Source organism: Aquarana catesbeiana, linkage group LG02 (genome assembly GCF_042186555.1).
Source record: "Aquarana catesbeiana isolate 2022-GZ linkage group LG02, ASM4218655v1, whole genome shotgun sequence".
In the NCBI taxonomy this organism is placed as follows: domain Eukaryota; kingdom Metazoa; phylum Chordata; class Amphibia; order Anura; family Ranidae; genus Aquarana; species Aquarana catesbeiana.
In genome coordinates this window covers 687,696,858-687,722,242 of record NC_133325.1, presented here as the reverse complement: position 1 = coordinate 687,722,242, position 25,385 = coordinate 687,696,858, and the positions used below count along the sequence as shown (strand labels likewise).

The following is a 25,385-nucleotide window of genomic DNA, read 5'->3' as shown; positions in this document are numbered from 1 at the left end:
GCTGAGTATCCCATTTAAACCAAATTTCTCAGATCCTTTTCATATTGCACAGTGGGATCTTTTGCTAATTTCACATAGGTGTTGCTATCATTCAACATTTCGGTGAGCTGGTTGTGATAAAATTCTTTTTTTAAAATCACTACCCCTCCCCCTTTGTCAGCGGGTCTTATGATTACTTCCTTCCTCTTTTCCAGCATAGTGATCCCATCTAATATATGTCGAGGAAATCACGTATCACTAGACCTTTAAATACCTCAATATGCTGGTTCGCACCATTCAGAGGATTAAAAAGGGACTTGTTCCTCAGTCCACTATCCAGTGGTACCGAGGCCATAGTGCTGACTGGGTGGGAATTTTTGTTTAAAAGTACTTCTTGATATTTACTTTTCTGATATATTTCTGTATATCAATAAAAACATCAAATTTATTGATCGGTCTTTTAAGACCACATTTCAAACCCAAATGTAAGATATTAATTTCTTTATGAGATAAAACAACATTACTCAAATTAAAAATGTCTCCTAGTCCTGCTCTCTCCTTCTTTTTCTGGACCCTTCGTCCAGCCCTACACCCCCTTGTTCTTCTCTCCACTGATTGGGATAATGGGTGTTATCCCTCTCCCATTGCTGTTGTTCTCTCCACTGTGGTTCCCGATAATCCTGCCTCTGCTGCAAATGTGCTGGAGGTCTCCCCCTTCATTGAGGGTACCCCCGACCGCGTTTCTGCCAGCCTCTCCCCCTCCCTAAAAAAGGACGGGGGGATTGGAACCTTGTTCTCTGTTATATATAGGGACTTGATATTGATATTGATTATTAGAAGGTGTGTGGTGGTAGGCGTTGTTAGGTCTATTTCTACCTTCATTACTTCTCCCATGGTCTGTATTTCTTCTAACAGGGGTAGAGTGATCATTTGGTGGTCGGCTATATCCATCGTCCCTTCTGTTGTCACCAACACACGGGGCGATATTGGGTATATTGTTTACTCAACTGACTGGACCTTCAAATTAAGCACTCTCCCTATTTCGTTCAATATTTGCTGGGGCCTTTACTTGTTGCCAGAGATACACAGAATCAGACCTAAAATCACCCAAATCCCTATGGAACTTCTTAGCCTTCTTTTTCTGTGTATCCTTGTCAATCTTTTCAAGTGTTGTTAGCAGTCTTGGCTCAGAGGTTTCTTCCCTTGGAGGCATATTTATTTCTCAGCTCTGGTGAGTTTAACCCCCTGAGGGGAGTGTGTTCTCACATGGTGGAATCGGACTGACCGGTGGAAGGTGCACACTGAGACTCTGTTTTATGATCACCTATGAACACTCTCTGAACTATTTTCTAAACTCTTCACTACTCTTAAAGGATTTTCGTGTAAAGTTGGCCACATGCTTGTGTGTTTTTGCTCAACATTAGCGCTGTTTGTAGTGTATTATCACAGTATATTTACTGATTGTTTTATATATACTACTTTTTATTATTTTAATTTACTTATATTTTAAACGGCTGCTTTTAATAATCTTATTTTAATAAATTTTTTACCTTTTTGTGATAACAAATTGGGTGATACCTGTGTGTGTATCAATAGGTGCTGTCTCTACTTTTGAACAGTAATTTTTCCTTTGGCGCTGAGAGGTGTATTGTAGGCCCGAGTGAACACCTTTGTTTTTATGTTTTACATACTGCTATGCAAGTAGACCGATTAGATTTACAGGATAGAGAGTGACAGATTATAACATACTCACACCGGCCACTTTATTAGGTACACCTTGCCAGTACCGGGGTGGACTTTTGCCTTCAGAACTGCCTTAATTCTTTGTGGCATAGATTCAACAAGGTATTAGAAACATTCCTCAGAGATTTTGGTCCATATTGACATGATAGCATCATGCAGTTGCTGCAGATTTATCAGCTGCATATCCATGATGCGAATCTCCCACCACATCCCAAAGGTGCTCTGTTGGATTAAGATCCAGTGACTGTGGAGGCCATTGGAGTACAGTGACCTCATTGTCATGTTCAAGAAACCAGTTTGAGATAATTTGAGCTTTGGGACATGGTGTATTATCCTGCTGGAAGTAGCCATCAGAAGATGGGTGCACTGTAGTCATAAAGGGATGGACATGGTCAGCAGAAATACTCAGGTAGGCCGTGGTGTTTAAATGATGTGCAGTTGATACTAAGGGGCCAAAAAAATGATCCCCCACACCATTACATCACTACTACCAGCCTGATCCGTTGATACAAGGTAGGATGGATCTATGCTTTCATGTTGTTTACACCAAATTCCAACCCTACCATCTGAATGTCACAGCTGAAATCGAGATTCAGACCAGGCAACATTTTTCCACACTTCTATTGTTCAATTTTGGTGAGCCTGTGTGAATTGTAGCCTCAGTTTCCTGTTCTTAGCTGATAGGAGTGGCACCTGATGTGGTCTTCTGCTGCTGTAGCCCATCTGCTTCATAGTTCGATGTGTTGTGCGTTCAGAGATGGTATTCTGCATACCTTGGTTGTAATGATTGGTTAGTTGAGTTACTGTTGAGCTTCTATTTTCTCGAACCAGTCTGCCCATTCTCCTCTAACATCAACAAGGCATTTCTGTCCACACAACTGCAGCTTACTGGATATTTTCTCTTTGTCGGACCATTCTCTTTAAACCCTAGAGATGGTTGTGCGTGAAAATCCCAGTAGATCAGCAGTTTTTGAAATACTCAGACCAGCCCATCTGGCACCAACAACCATGTCACGTTCAAAGTCACTTAAATCCCCTTTCTTCCCCATTCTGATGCTCGGTTTCAACTTCAAGTTATCTTCACCACGTCTAGATGCCTAAATGCAATGAGTTGCTGCCATGCAATTGGCTGATTAGCAATTTGTGTACCTAATAAAGTGGCTGGTAAGTGTATATTTCAATGACAAAAACTTCACTGGACCACATAATGCAAAAATATATATAAAAAATACGCAAATACATCAACCATGGTTAAGTGTATTCTAGGTATAAAGTACTAGATTCAGTAATACTTTTATCAATATTATTTAATATGTTTAATAAATCATTTTACTTAATAGGTTTTATTAATTCATCATTTCTATGTTTTTATGTAAATTTATATTGAGAGTTTTATATATAAGTTTCACTTTATTATATACAAGTTTTACTTTATAATATCCGCATTGCAATTACTACTGATTATATGTGTGGTTTTGCCTGCCAACTTTCCATATGGCCACTGGGGGCGCAGTTACAGTGCCTTGCAAAAGTATTCACCCCCTTTTTTCGTGTTTTGTTGCCTCACAACCTGGAATTAACATGGATTGTTTGAGGATTTGCATCATTTAATTTACAGAACATGCCCAGAACTTTGAAGATTTTTTTTTTTTTTTTTATTGTGAAGCAAACAACAAATAGGACAAAATAACAGAAAAATTCAATGTGTATAACTATTCACCCCCCTAAAGTCAATACTTTGTAGAGCCACCTTTTGTGGCCATTACAGCTCCAAGTCGCTTTGGATAAGTCTCTATGAGCTTGCCACATCTTACCATTTGGATTTTTGCCCATTCCTCCTTTACAAAACTGCTCCAGCTCCTTCAAGTTGGATGGCTTGCACTTGTGAACAGCAATCTTTAAGTCTGACCACAGATTTTCTATTGAATTGGGGTCTGGGATTTGACTAGGCCATTCCAACACAATTACATGTTTCTCCTTAAACCACTCAAGTGTTGCATTAGCAGTGTGTTTGGGGTCATTGTCCTGCTGGAAGGTGAACCTTCGTCCTAGCCTCAAAACAGGTTTTACTTAAGAATATTCCTGTATTTAGCACCATCCATCTTTCCCTCAACCCTGACCAGTTTCCCAGTCCCGACTGCTGAAAAACATCCCCACAGCATGATGCTGCCACCACCATGTTTCACTGTGGAGATGGTGTTCTTTGGGTGATGTGATGTGTTGGGTTTGCGCCAGACATAGCATTTTCTTTGATGGCCAAAAAGTTCAATTTTAATCTCATCAGACCAGAGCCCCTTCCTCCATACATTTTGGGAGTCTCCCACATGCCTTTTCGCAAACTAAAAAACGTGCCATTTTGTTTTTTGCTGAAAGTAATGGCTTTCTTCTGGCCATAAAGCCCAACTCTATGGAGCGTAGGGCTTATTGTCGTTCTATGTACAGATACTCCAGTCTCTGCTGTGGAAATCTGCAGCTCCTCCAGGGTTACCTTAGGTCTCCGTGCTGCCTCTCTGATTAATGCCCTCCTTGCCCGGTCCGTGAGTTTTGGTGTGCGGCCATCTCTTGGCAGGTTGGCTGTTGTGCCATGTTCTTTCCATTTGGTTATGATAGATTTGATGGTGCTCCTAGGGATCATCAAAGATTTGGATATTTTTTTATAACCTAACCCTGACTTGTACTTCTCAACAACATTGTCCCTTACTTGTTTGGAGAGTTCCTTGGTCTTCATGGCAGTGTTTGGTTAGTGGTGCCTCTTGCTTAAGTGTTGCAGCCTCTGGGGCCTTTCAGAAAGGTGTGTATATGTAATGACAGATCATGTGACACTTAGATTGCACACAGAAGGACATCATTTCACTAATTATGTGACTTCTGAAGGTAATTGGTTGCACCAGAGCTTTTTATAGGCTTCATAACAAAGGGGGTGAATACATACACACATGCCAATTATCAGTTTTTCATTTCTGAAAAATAGTTTTATGTATATATTTTTCTAATTTTACTTCACCAACTTAGACTATTGTGTTCTGATCCATCACATATAATTCAGATTAAAAAATCATTGAACTAAAGGCTGTAATGTAACAAAATAGGTAAAAAGCCAAGGGGGGTGAATACTTTTGCAAGACCCTGTATACATTTTCTCACTGCTGGCAGCGCCTTTTACCCCTCCCCTGTCTATTCATTACCATTACTTCACTTAGTGGAGTTTCTGGGGTAGGCAGCAGCCATTTTTTTTACCTCTATTTACCCCCTTTGTGTGGGATCAACAATTTTGTATTATTCTGGTTCTCACTAACTTTTCAGTACACAGCACCTAGTGCTGTAAGACTAACATTTCCTCATGGCTCGCTCTACCCAGCAGGTACCATTTAGCTTCAAACATAACTGGTTCTCTTTGAAATCCCTAATCTTTTCAGTTAGGACTGAGTGCATTGGGAGAATAGGCTGCAGCTTTGACATCATAGCATAGATTTACATGCATTATAACATATATATATATAATATTCATTGTAATCTAGATTGAGTTCACATTCTATGAAAAGAGAGCTGCTCATCTCATATATGCCAGATTAAGCTTTCCTTCTGCTATGTCCAGTGTAATGAACAGATCATTAATTTTTCATATGCTGGCTGATAAAGGCATTAAAACTGTCCAGAAAATGCCCATTGAACTGGCTTCTGAGGTCATCGGGAACACAATCGGAACATTTGTAATTTTCTTTCACCCATCTGCCTCCTTCACTGTCTTCAATACAAATGGTAGCAACACCTGAAGAAAATGACACCAAAGACACAATGAGGGACAATTATCAAGCACATTGCATCAAAATCAGATTTACATCCATTGCAAATGAGACTGCCTTTTGTTTAGCAAGGTATGTGCAAAGGGAAGAGAAAGACCATAACAATATATAGGGAGAGATTTATCACTTCTGCTTTATATACAAAGGAATGCAAATTAAAGAGTCTATCACACTGATAGGTCGAAAGTAAGGACGGCCATAGACAGAGCAAATTTCTTTCCTGCAACCACTGAGAACTGAGCGATCAAACACAGCTGATCACTGGGTTCTGACAGATCCCTAAGCAGAGAGCTGCAGAACACCAGCCGCTCTCTGCTGAAAATGGGTCACCGGAGTGCAAAAAAAAACTGCTTTGGCTTTACTTCTCCTTTAAGGAAGAGATGCTTGGCAAGAAAATTTAAGTGAAATATAGGCTCAATGATATTACATAACATTGACACTATCCATGTTTAAAGTTACTGCAGGTTTGCTTTAATAATAATAAAAAAAAAAAAGTGAGGAGCTGATTGACTAAAACTGCAGCACATTGCGCACCTACGGTTTACTATTCTTCTCTCTCAATGCAACTGTACCAGTCGGGTCTGACTGTCTTTAATTGTTTTAAGTCTATTTCCTAGGAAAGTAAAAGTTCTGCCCCCTCACTGGAAGGGTGTCTGTTTATGAAACAGAGATCAGCCGTGATCCTCAGGATCACGGCTGATCTCTGGTGTGTACCGGATTATGTAGCTGAGAGGAGGAGCAAAGAACATGAACATATTCTTGGCTTTTCAACACAGCACACAACCGTTCTGTCCTAAAGGCCAGTTTATGAAACTGATATCTGAAATCTGAGATCAGCTCACTGGCCGTTACTCTGAAATATGGGCGGCACAGTGGTGGAGTGGTGGAGTGGATAGCACTTTCGCCTAGCAGTAAGAAGGGTCGCTGGTTCAAATCCCAACCACAACACTACCTGCCTGGAGTTTGCATGTTCTCCCTGTGCCTGCGTGGGTTTCCTCCGGGTTCTCCGGTTTCCTCCCTCACTCCAAAGACATGCTGGGAGGTTAATTGTATCCTGTCTAAATTATCCCTAGTATGTATGAATGTGAGTTAGGGACCTTAGATTGTAAGCTCCTTGAGGGTAGGGACTGATGTGAATGTACAATGTATATGTAAAGCGCTGCGTAAATTGATGGTGCTATATAAGTACCTGAAATAAATAAATAATAAATAAATCTCCTTCCCAGATTCTCCAGCTCAGAGGTGGAGAATCTGGGAAAGAAGATGGTGCGATTAGAGGAAGAAGACTTCTTTCTTCCTATATAACTGTACCAGTGGGTTAAAAATGAATATAAACTAATATATATATATATATATATATATATATATATAATTTTTTTTTTCATTTAATTTATTTAATAAAGACCGAGACAGATATGAACCACATAAACACGCCACAAACATAGACCTGAGGTGTGCCCTGGTCGGCATGCCAAGAAAAGGGGGCAAAAAAAAAACTTGTATATGGGATTAACTCTTTTATTGGTTTGTGACTTTTATTGAGCAAGTTTGGTAAAGGATTGTGCCATTTCTACCTAAGGTTTCAGAATATAACGAGTGAAGCAGGCGGTTTTCCACCTACCCAATTTCTTAATGACATGGTCTGGTACTCCATGCCGAGATGTGGCTGAGGCTGCCCCGATCCAAAAGGAGTGTCCGGAGTACAAGCCGGGGTCAAGGCCTAGGTTAACTAGTTGGATTCTAACATGCCTGATGAATTGGCTGCCACTCAGGGGGCTTGTCGGAAAAGGTAGCAACGGGCTAGAGTTCGATTTGCTGGGTAGACGAGATAGTAACCGGTCGAGTATTGCTACGGGGCACCAGATGTTGTTGGTTTGAAAGAGCTTAATGTCGATCCCGAGGCCGGCTTCTTGGGTTTTGGAAACTTTGAGGTGAAGAACGAAAAGGTCTCGAAAGCGAGCCAGGTGATATCTGCACCACCTATCTGGCTGCCAGTGCCACTGAAGGTTAACTCGCTAGGCCGCAGAAGGCCAGGTAGATGGCCACTTGGATGAACAGGCTGTGTAGAAGCCCAAACAGGGAACGTGAAAGGATGGTCGACATGTCCCTAAAGATGGCACTTGTGATGGGTAAGTGTTTGCAGTTGCCTACCGGCTGCTGTTTCTGGATGCCACGTAGGATGGATTTGACTGTATGGGTTGCGACTAAGATGGCTTCCCGGGTCCTGTAAGGACAAAAAATGCTGAAGCCGGCTAAGTATAGCCTGATGGTGTTATGAGATAGAGCCAGCTGCATGTGGCAATACGATATGAAGACCAGGATGTGCTTAATGTCACCTGTCGTTGCTCCAAGGCACGAAGCCAGAAACCTGCAGTAGGCATTCCAAGCAGTGCACTAGGCCTTCAGTGTGTTGAAGGACAATGACTGACTAATGAGCTGGGTCGCGTTGAGAAGGTGTGGCTTTAATCTATCGTCAGCTGAGACCAAGGTGGGATAGAAGTAGTTGTTGGGTCGGCTCCGGGGTTCTGCTGAAAGAATGAAATTAAGTTGAAACGGGACAGTACGTCTGCTGCGACTTTGCACTTGTCTGGAATATACGTGCAGTGAACATTAAATTGGTGAAGCAGGGACAGCTGCACCAGCCTGCGTAAAAGGGACATGATGGGGAGCAACTTGGACCTACCCTTGTTTATAATTTCATCCGTAGCCAGGTTGTCTGAGGCGAAGACCACCGTTTATCCTGTCCAGTTATGGCCCCAGACCTGAGCCGCTGCCACAATGGAATACAGTTTGAACAGTGATGATGACTGAGTAAAACCAGGGATTAAAAGAATTTCTGGAGGCCAAGGCCCTGCGAACCAGTGATGGCCAAAAATTGCAGCGAAACCTGTAGAGGCTGTGGCATCTGTAACTACCTGAGGTGACAGAGCTGATGCTGACGGGATGAACATATATATGCCTTTCCAATTTGTAAGGAACTGATCCCACATCGCTGTTGGGTCCAGCCTGAGAATTTGATCAGGATCTTGTACCTGAAGAGAGGAAAACCAAGAGATGTGAAATGAAAGACGGCCCCTGAGGGAAAATTGAGCATCCCTAACAAGGATTGTGGCTGTCTTTTAGTACACCCTTGCAAAAGGGTAAAGTTGTGAATGACCGACGTGATTCAGGCTAGTTTGTTGGGAGGTCAAGTGTCAAGCACGATGCCTAGAAAGGTGATGGAGTGTGCCGGGTCTTGAATCCTATGTTCAGCTATGGGCACGTTGAGATTGCCAAACATCACTCTTAGTCTGTCCAGGTCTACCGGGTACACGCCAGGCTGTTCGATGAGCAGAAGGTCATCCAGATAATGAATGACCATCTGGCACTGGGCCTGGTGCAAACGTATCTAGGTAAGGGACTGGACGAAGATTTTAGAGCCAAAAGTCAACTTAGTGGCAAAGTAATATGAATCTTTCCATTTGATACCGTGCCACCACCAGAGGGCTGGCTCGATGGGCAGAAGTTTAAACACGTCTGAAATGTCTGATTTAGACAGCCACGCACCTGTACCTATGTTAATAATGGCCTGAATAGCTAGGTCAACTGATGCATACTTCAGGGAGAATTTCTCAGAAGGAATTAGGAAATTTAGACTTGGGATGTGGGAAGAATGAGGTGCAGACAAGTCGTACACTAACCAAAGTTTATTTGAGAACTTGCCCTTGACAAGCCCAATAGGGCTGACTCTCCAGGTCGTGAAGGGTGACTGTGTGAAAGGGCCGATGATGAACCCTTGGTCCAGTTCGGCCTGTAATAGACCGTCTATAGCCTGTTCATCGATAGCGGCTGACAAGAGATTCCTGCACTCGTGAGTCGAGTGGGGTAAGGTAATAAGGCCAGTGTGGAATCCTGATGTGAACCCATTTATCAGGAAGACAGCCAGTGAGGGAGTGGGGTGTGCGGAGAGGTAAAACCCCAACCATCTTACATCCACTCGGCCTAGTCAGGATGTGTTGAGTTACTTCCCGCCCGCCGGCCATCATATGACGTCCTTGACTTTGAGCGGGAGTATCTGAATGATGCCTGCAGCTACAGGCATCATTCAGATATCATCTTTTAGTTTCCCTACACCATAAGAACGATCATAGCGGCTGCTCCGCTGCTTGATCGTTCTTACGGGCGGTGAGAGAGGATGTTGTCGTTGCCCCCCCATCCCCCCCTCCGGTGCTTCTACCGACTCACCGCTGCCATGGTTGAGTCGGAGAACGGATCCGCTGGCCCTGGATGGTGACCATAGAAATTGCCAGCAGACTAGATGGTCCCCGGATCTCTATGATCATTTGGAGGCCGGGCGAGATGTTATGACGTCACGCCTGCCTCTGCATTTAAACAAATGGCGCCACCTCGGCTGGGAAGCTGATATATTTTTTTTTCAGGCTTCCCAGCCTAGAGGTGAGACGTGGGGTCTTATTGACCCCATATCTCACTGTAAAGAGGACCTGTCACGCTTATTCCTATTACAAGGGATTCTTACATTCCTTGTAATAGGAATAAAAGTGATCCAAAAAAAAAGTGTCAAAATAGAAAAATTTAGCCACTTGCCTACTGGGCACTTAAACCCCCCTCCTGCCCAGACCAATTTTCAGCTTTCAGCGCTCTCACACTTTGAATGACGATTACTCAGTCATGTAATACTGTACCCAAATTAATTTTTTGTCCTTTTTTTCATACAAATAGAGCTTTCTTTTGGTGGTATTTGATCACCTCTGGGTTTTTTATTTTTTGCGCTATAAATGAAAAAAGACCGAAAATTTTGAAAAAAAAACGCATTTTTCTTAGTTTCTGTGATAAAATTTTGCAAATTATTAATTTTTCTTCATAAATTTTGGCCACAATTTATACTGCTACATATCTTTGGTAAAAATAAACCAAATTAGTGGATATTATTTGGTCTTTGTGAAAGTTAGAGAGTCTACAAGCTGTGGTGCAAATCATAAAAAATTGATCACACCTGATGTACTGACGGACTATCTAATTTCTTGAGACCCGAACAAGCCAGGAAAGTACAAATACCCCCCAAATGACCCCTTTTTTGAAAGTGGACATTCCAAGGTATTTAGTAAGATGCATGGCGAGCTTTTTGATGTTGTCATTTTTTCCCACAATTCTTTGCAAAATGAAGATTTTTTTTTTCCACACAAAATTGTAATTGTAATAGGTTATTTCTCTCACATGGCATGTATATACCACAAATAACACCCCAAAATACATTCTGCTACTCCTCCTGAGTATTACGATACCACATGTGTGGGACTTTTTCACAGCCTGGCCACATAGAGAGGCCCAACATGCAGGGAGCACCGTCAGGTGTTCTAGGGACATAAATTACACATCTAACGTGTTGACTACCTATTACACTTTTGAAGGCCCTGGAGCGCCAGGACAATGACACGTGACACTGACGTGGCACTGATGACAGATGGCACTGATACGTGGCACTGATGACACTGATGTGGCACTGATGACAAATGGCACTGATGACACTGATGTGGCACTAATGACAGATGGCACTAATATGTGGCACTGATGACAGATGGCACTAATACGTGGCACTGATGACACGTGACACTGATGGCACTAATATGTGGCACTGATGACACGAGACACTGATGACAGATGGCACTAATACGTGGCACTGATGACAGATGGCACTAATACGTGGCACTGATGAGGAGGGATGAGAGATGATCTCATATGTTTACATAAGAGATCATCTCTCATTGGCACCACTGATCGCGCTGAAAACGGCTGCTATGATTGGCCGTTTACAGCGATCTGTGAATGGCTGTGTCCAAGGGACATGGCCAGCACAGAACTTCCCCGATGCGCGCCCGCGGGAGCGCGCATTGCGAAAGTAAACAGGAGGAAGTCCAGGTACGGCCTCCCGGCAATTGGCATCCGCGCTGCAGCCGTCTTTCGGCTATAGCGTGGGCGCGAAGTGGTGGAATTTAAAAAATAAATAAATAAAAAATAAATTTGCGTACTTTTGTTAAACAAACAGAAGTGAACGCATACGTAAGTCCCGCCCACATATGAAAACGGTGTTCAAACCACACATGTGAGGTATCGCCACAGACGTTAGAGCGAGAGGAATAATTATAGCCCTAGACCTCCTCTGTAACATTCCAGGAGCGTGTGCAGTTTTGAAGCGTGACATGTTAGGTATCTATTTACTCAGCGTAACATCATCTTTCACAATATGCCAAAAAATTGGGCTAACTTTACAGTTTTATTTATTTATTTATTTATCTATTTATTTTTAAGCATGAACTTTTTCCCCCAAAAAAAAAGCGTTTGAAAAATTGCTGCGCAAATACTGTGTGAGATTAAAAGTTGCTACTGCCATTGTATTCTCTAGCGTCTCTGCTAAAAAAATATATATATATATAATGTTTGGGGTTTCTATGTAATTTTCTAGGAAAAAAAATTATGATTTTTACATGTAGGAGAGAAATGTCAGAATTGGCCAGGGTGGCAGTTAAGATAGCTTTCCTGGCTGTAGCAGGGTAAGGAATGCCCCTGCTCCTCAGCTCTGCTGTAAGCTTGAGGATGGTCAATCCCCTGAGGGACTGCACGCTGTTGCCCTCTGAACCCGCGGAGGGTGAGAGAAGGGCGTGTGTGAAGTCATCATTGCCAGCCTGCGACATGGTTCCGGCTATAAGACAAGAAAGGGAGGGATGCATGTGTTAAGAGGAGTTGAACAAGTAGGATAGTGAGCGGAGTTGCATACAGAAAAATTAGACAAGAGTTAAAATGAGAAGGACAGGAAAAGGAACGACAGGCGCAGTTAAGAAGCCGGTTTGCGTTCTGAAGCGTTGAACGCTGTTTAGTGGAAATTTAGAAAACTCAAAAGGGTGCGCGGCAACCGAGGTGAGCCAGGAGGTGACTGGACAGGTTACCGATAGCTCAGGTGCCTGTCTGTGCTGAGCACAAACATGTGGACCAGTGTTTGGCGACCATGTCTGCGTAGGTGAAGGGTCGCCCTTCAAAAACAGAGTAAAATGCAAAGAAACGTGTGACAGTAACTAACGCCCAATGAGCAGCCAAAATTGTGTATGTGAAGTAAACGTTTAGTGAAAGGGTGCTGCAGAATGATGTGAGAGAGGAGCCCTAGTAGCGAAGTCCATGTTGAGGTTGAAAAACCTCAATCGATCGGGAACCTGTAGTAAGGGTGACATAAAAGTCCAGTTTTTTTTTTTTGTTTGTTTTTTTAGTGTTTTTTTTTTTTTATTTACCTGTTAAAACGACCTGTCCCACCCCTGCTATGCGACTGGCCCTGGTGAAGGTGCGATCCCTGTATGTTTATTTTTTTTTTTTACCTGAAGAAATAACATCCAACCTGGTACAGAATGGAACCTGAACTCGACTGACCTAAAGGAGAAACGACAGACAGAAAAACGGTGAGTGGCTCGATTGTATACCACTGGAGACGATGAGTGGCCGGATTGTGTGCCACTGGAGAAATGATGTGTGGCCGGATTGTGCAAGAAAGTAGCCTTTTTGGCAGGCGAAAATAAGGATAGCAGAAAGTTGAGTATGTATGAATGAACTGTAATCATGAATGATTGTAACCGTGCCTGAGAGTGTATGAAATTAATCGGATACGAATCGGTTGTAAGTTGTATGAAATTAGTCCAATACAAGTCGGTTGTAAAGTGCAGGAAATGGTTTAGCGAATTTAAAGGCCTGGAACTGGTTATGTGCGGTATAACGGTGTGCTGTGACGCACTGAGAAATTAATCTCGTGGTTGGTATGAAGTTCAAATGTAAAGACTGCGCACGGAGACATACGAATGATTCGTAAGTTCCACTGCGAAGGCCGTAAATATGAAATGGGGAACATAACGAATCAAAAAGAACTATGCTTGATATGAGAAGTGGTTACAAATACTACCTGCGACAGCGAGCAAGACTCGATTGAAAAAAACCACGAACGGAGCAACCGCAAAACACTGAATTCGGGAACACAGACTCACAAACACGAAGTGAGCTGGGAGGAGTCGGCCTGGTGACGTAACGAATAGCGTACTGGAACCAACAAAGACCACAGGTGAGTGGTCTCCTTAAATATCCCCCCAGACTCCTCCCATAAATTCAGACCACCGCACTGGCGTTATATATTATATATACACACACGCACACACACACACACAAACGCACACACACCGGTTGGCAAGTGGTTACATTTGTTTTTTCTTAAAAGTTATGTCGCTTTAAGTCAGAGGGCCTACACTGCCAGAGCGTACAGGAGAAGAGACTGTAGGGACTGGTCTAGCAGCGCGGAGGGAACCTGTGGAAGTGATGAATTAACTAAAAGTGCTTTTTCCAGTCCCCTAGACCTAAACTAGCATTTGGCTCTATTCACACAGGAATGGAGGTAAAGAGATCCGGCAGCTGTCTGTTCAATTCAGGGCATCACACAGCTTTGTTTATTTATTTTTTTATTTTTTTTGTATTGTACAAACTTTATTTGAAGTGCATAAAAGTGTCAGTGATATGCAATCCTGTACTGTGCGCTGCGATAAAATACAGCATTTCTGCATTTTATCGCAGCATGCTGCAGCACAGCTCCAGGATGCGTTGCAGTGTGAGTGGGAAACAATTGTTTTCTGGGTGTTCTTGCAGGGACAGTTGGTTTACAATGCAGTAAAGCGCCTGTCACTGCACCCCATGGGTAAATTAGCCCTGAACCTTGGCAGTGGGTGAGATTTTATCGTGGAAAGCTGAGTGACAGCAATGAAAAATAAATATATGCAGAAGAATGAATCTACCAATCTGCATATGTAATGCAAAGGAAATAGGACATAACATATATGTGAAAAATGTTCATAAACCAACATTCCAGTAGTAAATCATGTGATTACTAATCATTCACTATAGTTTCCCTGTAAGAGCCCATCAAGAACAAGACCTTAGTACTAAAACCATGTACAAAGCCTGTTTCCATGGCATTAGTCAAACTTACACACTGTACTTTGGTATTATCCAGGAAACAATACCTTTTCTTTTCTTTTTTTCTTTTTTTAGTCTAATTTTTGTGTATGCAAGTTGTAGTTATACTTATTCTATCTCTTACCTGCAACAACTCCACCTTGTTCTTCCACCAAATTGATAGCAGCCCTCATGGTTCCTCCAGTTTCAATCCACTGATCTACCAAGAGTATATGTAGACCTAATACAACCAAATGCAAAATACTCACTATGTATTACAGACAATTCTGAAGTTAAAAAAACCCAATGTAACATGAGACCTACTAACAATACATGTTAACGTTCCGACTCATCTCCAGACCAAATCGATAATTGTATCTAAACCCAAAAGCCACAATTAAAATATATACGATCTTAAAATAGTCCATAGATGTGGTGGCTGCATTCATTTTTCTTACAGGCCCCCCCCCCCCTTATTTTCACCTGGTGATGTTGCTAGTAACACAATTCCTGTCCTAGGGAACTGTATGCATGGAGCAGCAGGATTGCCGAACAAAAACAGGAAGTGTGTGTACTACAGAACAACTCCACTTTTCTTCATCACCTTTGTATGGGGGAGGTTTTCTGTAGTCCAGATGAACTACAGAACTGGTGAACTGGGCAGGACTTATATCACTGCTTAGTATTTCAGCACAGTACAACAAAAATTATGAGAACATTGGACTATTGGCAGGATCGCCTTTTTTTTGTACTTGCAGTATTTTAAAGAGACAAAGCATGATGAAATGTGCATGCATTAGAGATTTACAGAATATGCATTTTTTTTTCTTTGCCCATAAACTAACTTCGAATATATACCTGTTGGAATGGAATATGCAATGATTATTGGATGCATCATAAATCTATTGATTAAAAAATATTTTTAGACTACTACTTTTTAAATCCAACTACTTCCCTGGTTTGATGGCATCCTTCCGAACCTCTGCAATTTTTTCTCTGCCAGAATAGTCCACATATGATTGACTATGTGTCTTCACACAAAGATGGCCTGCTTTCCTGATCGCTAGGAATCCTTTCTTTAAGTGCACTGCAATAGCTGAGCCTTTTTCAAGACCAGGAGCCAGAAATCAAAGAAACATTATGGAAAGGTCAATAAGATACTGTATATCATACAACGCATATATATTCTGGAAAAGCCAAAACCATTGCATTAGGTTACCATTATTTTTTGCACCAAAAGACCTAACTGTCACACAGCATCGTAAAGGTAAAAGATAAAAGTTGATATCAACATACAGAGATATAGAAAAGAATCACCCCCTTTAAAATATTCACATTTTGTTGCTTTGCAGCATGAAATTAGGACAGACACAATTTTTGTTTTATCCAACTAGTGCAACTTATAACATCCAAATGAAAGATATAACACCAACATGTCAGAAAAAAAAAATAAAAATAAATCTAAAAACTGAAAAACTGAGTTGGAAAAAGGATTACCCTCCTTTAGGTCTGTATTTTGTTGAACCACCTTTTGCTTAAAGTGATTGTAAAGTCAGATGGTTTTTTATCTTCATGCATTTTATGCATGAAGATAAAAAGCCTTCTGGGTGCAGCAGCCCCCCTAATACTTACCTGAGGTCCCTCTAGATTCAGCGATGTTGCAGGAGTGTCCCGGCTCCTCATTGGCTGATACAGCAGCGCAGCCCAAAGTCAGTAAGCCAATGAGGAAAGAAAAAGGGGCGGGGCTGGGCCACGCCTCCATGTCTGAATGGACACAGGGAGCTGTGGCTTTGCTCAGGTGCCCCCATAGCAAGCTGCTTGCTGTGGGGGCACTCAACAGGAGGGAGGGGCCAGGAACACAGAAGAGGGACCCAAGAAGAGGAAGATCGGGGCTGCTCTGTGCAAAACCACTACAAAGAGAAGGTAAGTATAACATGTTTGTTATTTTTTTTTTCTTTAAGTTAAAAATAACACACCTTTACAATCACTTTAAAATTACAGCGTTTAGTCTGTTGGGATATGTCTCCACTAACTTTGCACATCTAGACTTTGCAATATTTGCCCACTCTTCTTTGCAGAACTGCTCGAGTTCAGTTAAATTTGATGGTGACCCTTTGTGGACTGCAGTCTTCAAGTCATTCCACAGATTTCCGAATGAGGTTTAAGTCTGGGCTCTGACTAGGCCATGCAAGGCCATTCACCTTTTTCTCCTTCAACCACTGTGTGTCATTTTTGCTGTGTGCTTTGGGTCATTATCATGTTGGAAGGTAAACCTTCTTCCCATTGACAACTTTCTGGCAGAGGGCAGCAGATATTCCTCAAGAACTTGACGGTATTTTGCCCCATCTATTTTTCCTTCTATCCTGACAAGTGCTCCAGTCCCTGCTGCAGAGAAACACCCCTTAACAGAATATTACCACCTCCATGCTTTACTGTAGGAATAGTGTTATTTGGATGGTGAGCTGTATTGGATTTCATCCAGACATATTGTTTGGTGTTGAGGCCAAAACAATTCAATTTTAGTCTCATCTGACTATAACAGATTTTTCCATGTGGCCTCAGAATCTTTACCACTTCCCGACTGGCTCACGCCGATATACATCGGCAAAGTGGTTTGTTCCCACAAATCGCCGTATGGGTACATCTGTACCTTTGAAGGCGATAGCAGGCGCATTTGCTGCACTGCGGGGAACCCCGATGCGCGCGTGCACGAGAACAGGACAGGGATTTGTGTGTGTAAACACACAAATCCCTGTCCTGTCAGGAGAGAAGAGAGATATTGTTTGTTCCTACTAAGTAGGAAAAACTATATGTCTCTTCTTCTAGTCAGTCCTATCCCCTCACAGTTAGAACACACCCTGGGGAGCACATATTTAACCTCTTGATCGCCCCTAGTGTTAACCCCTTCACTACCAGTGACATTTACACAGTAAACAGTACATTTTTATAGCACTAATCGCTGTATAAATGTCAATGGTCTCAAAAATGTGCCAAAAGTTTCCGATCTGTCTGCCGCAATGTCGCGGTACCACTAAAAATCGCAGATCACTGCCATTACTAGTAAAAAAAAAACAAAAAACATAAAACTTTCCCATAGTTTGTAGACACTATAACTTTTGCGCAAACCATTTAATATATGCTTATTGCAATTTTTTTACCAAAAATATGTAGAAGAATATATATTGGACTAAACTGAGGAAGAAATTGTTTTTTTTTTTAATTTTTGGGATATTTATTATTGCAAAAAGTAAAAAATTATTTTTTTTCAAATTTGACGCTCTTTTTTTGTTTATAGCACAAAAAAACCAAAAACGCAGCGGTGATCAAATACCACCAAAAGAAAGCTCTATTTGTGGGAAAAAAGGGACGTCAATTTTGTTTGGGTACAACGTCACATGACCACGCAATTGTCAATTAATGCGACGCGGCGCCGTATCACAAAAAAAGGCCTGGTCATTAAGTAGCCAAATCTTCTGGTCTGTAAGTGTTTAAGGTGGTTAAGTAAGTGGTTAAGGTGTGTTTAAGGTGGCAAGATGAGACTAAAATGTAATTATTTGGCCTCAACACCAAACGATATGTCTGGTGGAAATATTTGAAATGTTTTTTTTTCTCTGACATGTTATTAGTTCTTTGACTTGGATAATATAAGTTGCACTAGTAAATACAGCTGGATAAAACAGAAACTGTGTCTGTCTTTTCAGGCTGCAAAGCAACAAAATGTGATTTTCTATAACCACCGTTAGAGCTGCACGATTCTGGCTAAAATGAGAATCACGATTTTTTTTGCTTAGAATAAAGATCACGATTCTCGCGGCGTAACATTATCTTTCACATTATACAAAAAAAATTGGGCTAACTTTACTATTTAGTTTTTTTAAGTTCATTAAAGTGTATTTTTTCCCCAAAAAATTGCACTTGAAAGACCGCTGCACAAATACAGTGTGACATAAAATATTGCCAATAACAACCACCATTTTATTCTCTAGGGTCTCTGCTAAAAAAATTATATATGTTTGGAGGTTCTAAGTAATTTTTTAGCAAAAAATACTGATTTTAACTTGTAATCAACAAGTGTCAGAAAAAGGTTTAGCCTTTTAGTGGTTAAACTAACCTCATTTACAGACTGAAAGGGGTTGTAAACCCTTGTGTTTTTTCACCTTAAAGTGACAGTTCACACCGAGGCAGCACGACTTGCAGCACGACTGCCTCAGGCGACCTGGACACGACAGGAGCGGCGACTTGCAAAACAACTTCTGTATAGAAGTCAATGCAAGTCGCCCCCAAAGTCGTACAGGAACCTTTTTCTAAGTTGGAGCGACGCGGTTCCATTGTACAGAATGGGACGCTACTTGTCGGGGGCTAGGTTGCCTGACAAGTCGTCCCAGTGTGAACCAGCACTACAGGTTCATGTTTTTTTTTTTTTAAATAACAAACATATCATACTTGCTTCCACTGTGCAGCTCGTTTTGCACAGAGTGGCCCTGAACCTACTCTTCTGGGGTCCCCTGGCGGCTTTCTCGGCTCCTCCCCACATCAGATAACCCCCTGGGAGAAGTGCTCTCCCGGGGGCTTACCTTGGGGGCGCGCTCCCGAGTCCAGCATTCGGCGTCCATAGACACCAAATGCAAGACTCGCCCCGTCCCCCGGCGGCCACATTATTGGATTTTATTGACAGCAGCGGGAGCCAATGGCTGCGCTGCTATCAATCTATCCAATCAACAGCCGGGAACCCCCTAGCAGAGAGACAGCTAGGGGGGAAACCTTTACAACCCCTTTAATGTATCCTGTGCATTAAGGTGAAAAAACTTCTGGCAGTGACCGGCCCCCAAGCCCCCCCCGTTTTACTTACCTGAGCCCCATATTTCCCTTGGCAGAGACGCGCTGTCCCTCTCTGCACAGGGTCCCAGCTCTTGATTGGATAGATTGATAGCAGCGCAGCCATTGGCTCCCGCTGCTGTCAATCAAATCCAATGACGTGGGCACCGGGGGGCAGGGCCAAGTCTGGCATTCGTGTCTATGGATGCTGAATGCTGGACTCGGGAGTCCAGCAAGGTAACCCCCCCGGGAGGATGCTTCTCGTAGGGGGTTATCTGATGCGGAGAGGAGCCGCGAGAGCCGCCGAGGGACCCCAGAAGACGATGATTAGGGCCGCTCTGTACAAAACGAGCTGCACAGTGGAGGTAAGTATGACATGTTCGTTATTTTAAATAAAAAAAAAAAATGAAGGCTTACAATCACTTGAAGTTCATTGCTTTGATCTAAAAGAATGAAAAGATACTTTGTTTATAGTTATCTCCCAGCACTGACAATGTTGTGATAAACTTGGCAGGCTGCCTTTTTTTTTGACAGCGGTCAGCTGTGAGCAGAGAACTCTCTGCACTGAATTGAGGAAATGCTGTGTTAAGATTGCGAGGGGGGTTGAATCGAGATCGCGATTTTTTTTTAACGATTAATCGTGCAGCTTTACCCACTGTATAAACAAATATGCAGTACAATATATACAGCTCTCCCACTCTCTGATTTAGCCAAACAATATCAAAACTGGAGACCTTTTAAAGGAATATGTAGCCACCTTGCCATAAGCAGAAAGGACTATCCAAATATAGTGCTGCCAGGTGGTAGTTTGCTCAGGCTAATTTGTAGCATCTCACTTGGCTTTCAGCTAAACTCAGTGTTGCTGCTGTTCCTGGCTCCTGCCAGTATGTCGCTGAAGCTATGGGTGAACTCTGCTAACACCATTTGATTTAAACAAACTAACTGAGAAATCAAAGGCGTTGAGCGGAAAAAAGTGGGAGGTGCACTGAATGGAAATTTTGGTGCCAAAACCAAGGATGCAGGATGTACTTGGCCAAAAACAACAGTTTTTAAAAAATATTTATATATATATAATGATATTAATTAAAAAGTTGATTATAATACAATCAATTTAAATGAATATGAAATTGTCGGCCATTATTGGCACCTTTAGCGCAAGAAAAATGTATCCCTTTAAATTCTATGTCTTCACAATGGTCCGTTGGGCTTCCATTGTGGTGTTAAAAATCCAGCTTTGTGCATTTTTGGTCAGAAAAAAAAAAAAAACACAAAAAAACGCACCTCCCAGTTCAAATGCATTGCAGCAAGAACGCACCCATGTTACGTTTTGATGCGGTTTTTGAGTCATATGACCTATAAAAAACACACCATAAGCACGGTAAATCATGGTAAAATCGGCCCAAAAATCTCAGAGAATGCACTGCGAATTGCGGCTAAAACGCGTTTTCGGTGCCATTATCTGCACCCATTTCTCTTATCGGCCAAATGCCGATAACACAATTTTAATACCATTTTCGGGAAAAATATTTTGGCGGCGGAAATTTCGGTGCATCTCTAGAAAAACAAGACGGCTGAAAAAGAGGCAGCTGAAAAGTGACTGCAGCCAATAATCCCTGCTTGGGTATTCATTAGGTGAATGACATTGACCAAAAGGGTCATGTGGCCATACTAGGTCCATGTCGTCATGAGCATCCCTGCCCCTTTATGTACATGTAGCTAAGGAACCAGGAATCCCATGTCCACAACGGATTGTCTTGTAAGCAGGTGTAGTTAGCAATTCTAGGTTAAATGCAGTCCCATGTCATTTAGTTTGCTAGTCTGCCACTGGGTGGCTCGGTCTCAAAATAGTGTGGTAATAGGGAGTTATGCAAGAGAGTGTTCGGTCCCCTTTTAGACAAAGCCTTCCCATAGTGATGTAATGGGTGGAGTTACTGCCCATATAAAATGCCATGATGGGCGGAGCCTAGAGAGACATGGGCATGAGAGCCAAACACCCCACAGCCAAGTGGATGTAGTCTGCTACTGCCAAGGGCCCTTCATGGGGCTGAATCTCCAGGTGAAGTAGCTTAACATCCAGAAGAACCAGCTGTAGTCACCCTGACTCTTAATACGGTTTAAAGCCAGGCTAATGCCGTGTACACACAATCGGACTTTGACAGCAAAGGTCCGACGGAACGAATCCGCCAGACAATTCGATCGTGTGTGGGCTTCATCGGACCTTTGCTGTCGAAAAATCAGACGGACTTTAGAAATAGAACATGCTTCAAATCTTTCTGACGCACTCAAGTCCGGTCGAAAAATCCGTTCGTCTGAATGCTAGTCCGACGGACAAACAACGATGCAACAGCAGCTATTGGCTACTGGCTATGAACTTCCTTATTCTAGTCCGGTTGTACGTCATCACGTTCGAATCAGTCGGACTTTGGTGTGATCATGTGTAGGCAAGTCCGTTGCATCGGAACTCCGTCGAAAGTCCGTCAAAAAGTCCTTCGGAGTTCAGTCCGTCGAAAGTCCGCTCGTGTGTACATGGCATAAGTGTTCTCTGACGTGAGTACTAGTACACCTGGGATGAGAAAGTAACATCTGGGAGCTTGCCCGGCTGGGTGAAGCTATGGAGTGGGACATAGAAAGAGATACTACAGAAAAGCAACTAATTAATCTCTGTTTCACAGAAGCAAAATGCCCTGGCTCTAGTATACAGGAAGGTGGGTCCCAACACTCATGCTCTCAAGGAGAAGTAAGGGAAAGATGGCTTAATAATTGCATGCTGGTGTTCCACGCCTGAGTGACTGCTACTGAAGGGTGAGGTTACAAGTCACTGTCATCTTTGAACAGCATCAGTAAAGTACAAAAAATATACGTGTGTGGACATGCCTTTCTTTAGGAATATAAAGGCTCATAGCCAGGGATTTTGTGGCTGGGCCTATATCCAGGAGCTGCACACAATATGGCAAAGGCTTCTAACTACCAGCTGTGGGTCACTGTCCTATCCCAGAAGAAGCAGGGCGTGGGCTCTAGCGATTTGGTGCTAACATACAGTCAATGGTGGACCTCCCTACAGGCCCAGCATGGACAGTTCCCTTCTGGGTTCAGACAAATATCCTTTATAACAGAAACATAATTTTAGGGTAGTTATAAATTTGCACACAAAGATTTGAACACTTTATCTGCCGTAACACTAGTGGCTTTAATGATATATAATTATTATAATATAACATTATATAGTGTGATACTGGGGGATTGTCAGCTCAGTGTTAGAAACTATTTTAGTGAGTCCATGCCTGTCCAAACTGTGGTTTAGTGCTTGTTGGCCCACTTTTATTAAACAAAACTAAAGTTCTACAAAACAGTTGCCCATGCAAAGGATTCTTAACATCATAACGGGTAACGGAAAAAATAAAATAAAACACCAAGCCACCTCGCTCTCTCTTCAGCAGCATCACTGCTTAGGCCTTAAGCTTTGCATCTTACACAGTACCTCTGTGTTCCTGCATTCCTCTCTCCCGGATCTCTAAACCTTTTCAGTTACATCACCCTGCTGCACAGGTTCACACTTGATAGGGGCTCTCCTGACACCCCAGGCTCTCCTACTCCCCTGTTACTTCCAGGTTCCCTCAATTCCCTAGGCTTGTCTAGTCATCCCAGCTCAGTCTCAGACTTGTTTAGCTGCCTTACACTTACAGCCTGCTGGTCTCCTGCAAGTCCTGGACACGTGGTCAGAGACTTTTTTCCTCCCAAAACTCCAAACTCCGAAAACCCACTCCAGGAGTACCAAAACCCAAATAAAGTTGAAAAACCACCTTTTTCAGTTCAGAATCAATATTGCAGAGCCCTGCACTCTGCAAGCCCCGTGTCATATCTCTTACCTCTTCACATTGTCAGGGCCTCGCAATGTCACAATAAAAAAAAAAGTAAAAATTGCTCTGCTCCACAACTGGTGTAAAGTTGCAAGAGCTGAAAGCGTTATGCCCTGTACACACAACCGGTTTTCCCTTCGGAATAAACTCTGAAGGTTTCTCCGACAGAGTTCCGATGGAATTCCGCTCAAGCTATCTTGCATACACACGGTCACACCAAATACCGACCGTCCAGAACGCGGTGACATACAAGACGTAGGACGGGACTAGAAAACAGAAGTTCAATAGCCAGTAGCCAATAGCTTCTGTCTCGTACTTGCTTCAGTTTTTGGTACGTCGGAACAGCATACAGACGAGCGGTTTTCCCGATAGGTATTGGTTCCGTTGGAAAAATTTAGAACATGTTCTGTTTCTAGGTCCGTCAGAATTTTCTACGTAAAAAGTCCGATGGGGCATACACATGATTGGAATATATGATGAAAAGCTCCTGTCGGACTTTTTCTGTCGGACATTCCGCTCGTGTGTACACGGCATTAGAGTGCGTGTCCAGCTAATTTGTTCTTTACATTTTAAGTTTTAGTTCAAATAAAACCTGTCGGGTTTTTACTGCTCTGTTAGTAGGAAGAGAAGTGAGGATAAGCCACCATGAGCAAAAAACTTTTGTAGTAGTAATATATTTTAGTAGAGGATGGGAAGGCTAGAACATGTCACCTTTTTTACGCTTTGTCCTTGTTGCAGATATCAATGTACTTTCTGCCAACTCTACTGCAGATATATCTAGCACATACTTTTGACCTATGCCTAACTGTCCTTTTAAACTATTTTGAAATGCTGTCATGTTACATCATAGGTGTGCGCAGCCTATTGCATTGGGATGTGCACCCCAAAGCTCAAACACACACACCTTTCACTGCAGCCTCAGCTGTATGGGGCAGTGAATGAATGGAAAGTGCTCTGTGCGGAGTGGCTTCCTGTTCATTCACAAACTGAAGCATAGTGTAAACAGTTTACTATGCTTTAGTTATGAATAGACTCAATGAGCAAGTGTGTTCATTTAAAAAAGGAAGGGGCCGGTAAATTACATGCACATGCCTTTGTGTTACATATGCACAGGCTTGCTTGGGACTCCCTGCTTATTTGCATCTGCTGTCCTTGCGTAGACTAAAAATATCTTCAAGATGTTCTGTGATACGCACCTAGTATGAAACCCATGGCATCAATCCCTGCAACAAGATCAATTTGGTCATTCTTAAAGGGCTGTAGCAGATCTTCAATGCAGTCTTGCAGGGCCTGAAGAAAGAAGGAAAAACATTTCACATATGGGTTATCATCAGTGTTACAAACCTCCTGAAGTGAAATTTACTGACAGGATGGCAAAAATGTACAGACAAATACATTTTTTTCTGCCAGAACGTTGGGTCTCAACCACAGGGGACTGAATAAGGACCAGCTGGTCCAGTTGCTGGAGGAAAACAGCCAGGACCATTTTGCCCATTCTGGAGAAGGATGCCACCACCGAAAGAAAGCTTGCAGCCAATGAAAAAGCACAAAAAAAAAAAAAAAAAGACAAAAGGAATGGGAGACCACAAAAAAATGAGCCACCACCCCTTTGTCTATCCCTGCGGTACAGGAGACCCAAAGAATTTCCGGGAAGGACTTTAAGCCCTACCAAGACAATATGGGGGATATGACTGGGTTCTTTCAGGACTTTAAACATCAATGCGAACTACTGGGGGTCCCGCCCGCAGACTGAACCCGCCATGTAGTAGGACTGCTGGAGGGGTGCTGCTGAGGCTTATCGAATGATGGACCCTCTCAAGAAACATAGCTATGGGGACCTAAAACGGGCAGTACTGGACTACAGTATTATGCTGTATCGCCAGAGTCATATCGGGCCCGGTTCTGGACTACCCCTTGTGTCCCTGAGACCTCCTTCAAAATGTTTGCACACAAGCTGTCCATAGCAAGGGTTACTGGCAAATGCCCTTAACTGGGGAAGGGAGGGACCGCTCCACCTTCATCGCCCCCTTCGGGCTGTTTCAATTTCTCAGCATGCCTTTTGGGATGAAGAATGCCCCGCCACCTTCCAGCGCACAGTGGATCATTTGCTGCAGGGCTGCCAAGACTTTGCCTGCACCTACCTTGATGACATTGCCAGGTTCAGTGAAACATGGGAAGACCACCATCCTAGACCAAATTACAGGGACTAACCTCA

The 25,385-nt window shown here is 42.7% G+C and overlaps 1 protein-coding gene across 3 annotated transcripts in view; it reads right to left on the bottom strand.

Moving 5' to 3' along the window:
* Positions 1-526: 526 nt before the first annotated feature.
* APRT (adenine phosphoribosyltransferase) overlaps positions 527-25,385 on the bottom strand; it is a 93,334-nt gene continuing 68,475 nt past the window's right edge. For all 3 annotated transcript variants that reach the window (XM_073616782.1, XM_073616781.1, XM_073616783.1), the window contains 4 exons: positions 24,367-24,460; positions 15,456-15,600; positions 14,644-14,741; positions 527-5,491 (listed from right to left, as the gene is read on the bottom strand). In XM_073616782.1, coding sequence (XP_073472883.1) covers positions 5,334-5,491; positions 14,644-14,741; positions 15,456-15,600; positions 24,367-24,460 — 495 coding nt within the window. In that variant the 3' untranslated portion in view covers positions 527-5,333. The remainder of the gene's footprint in view (positions 5,492-14,643; positions 14,742-15,455; positions 15,601-24,366; positions 24,461-25,385) is intronic.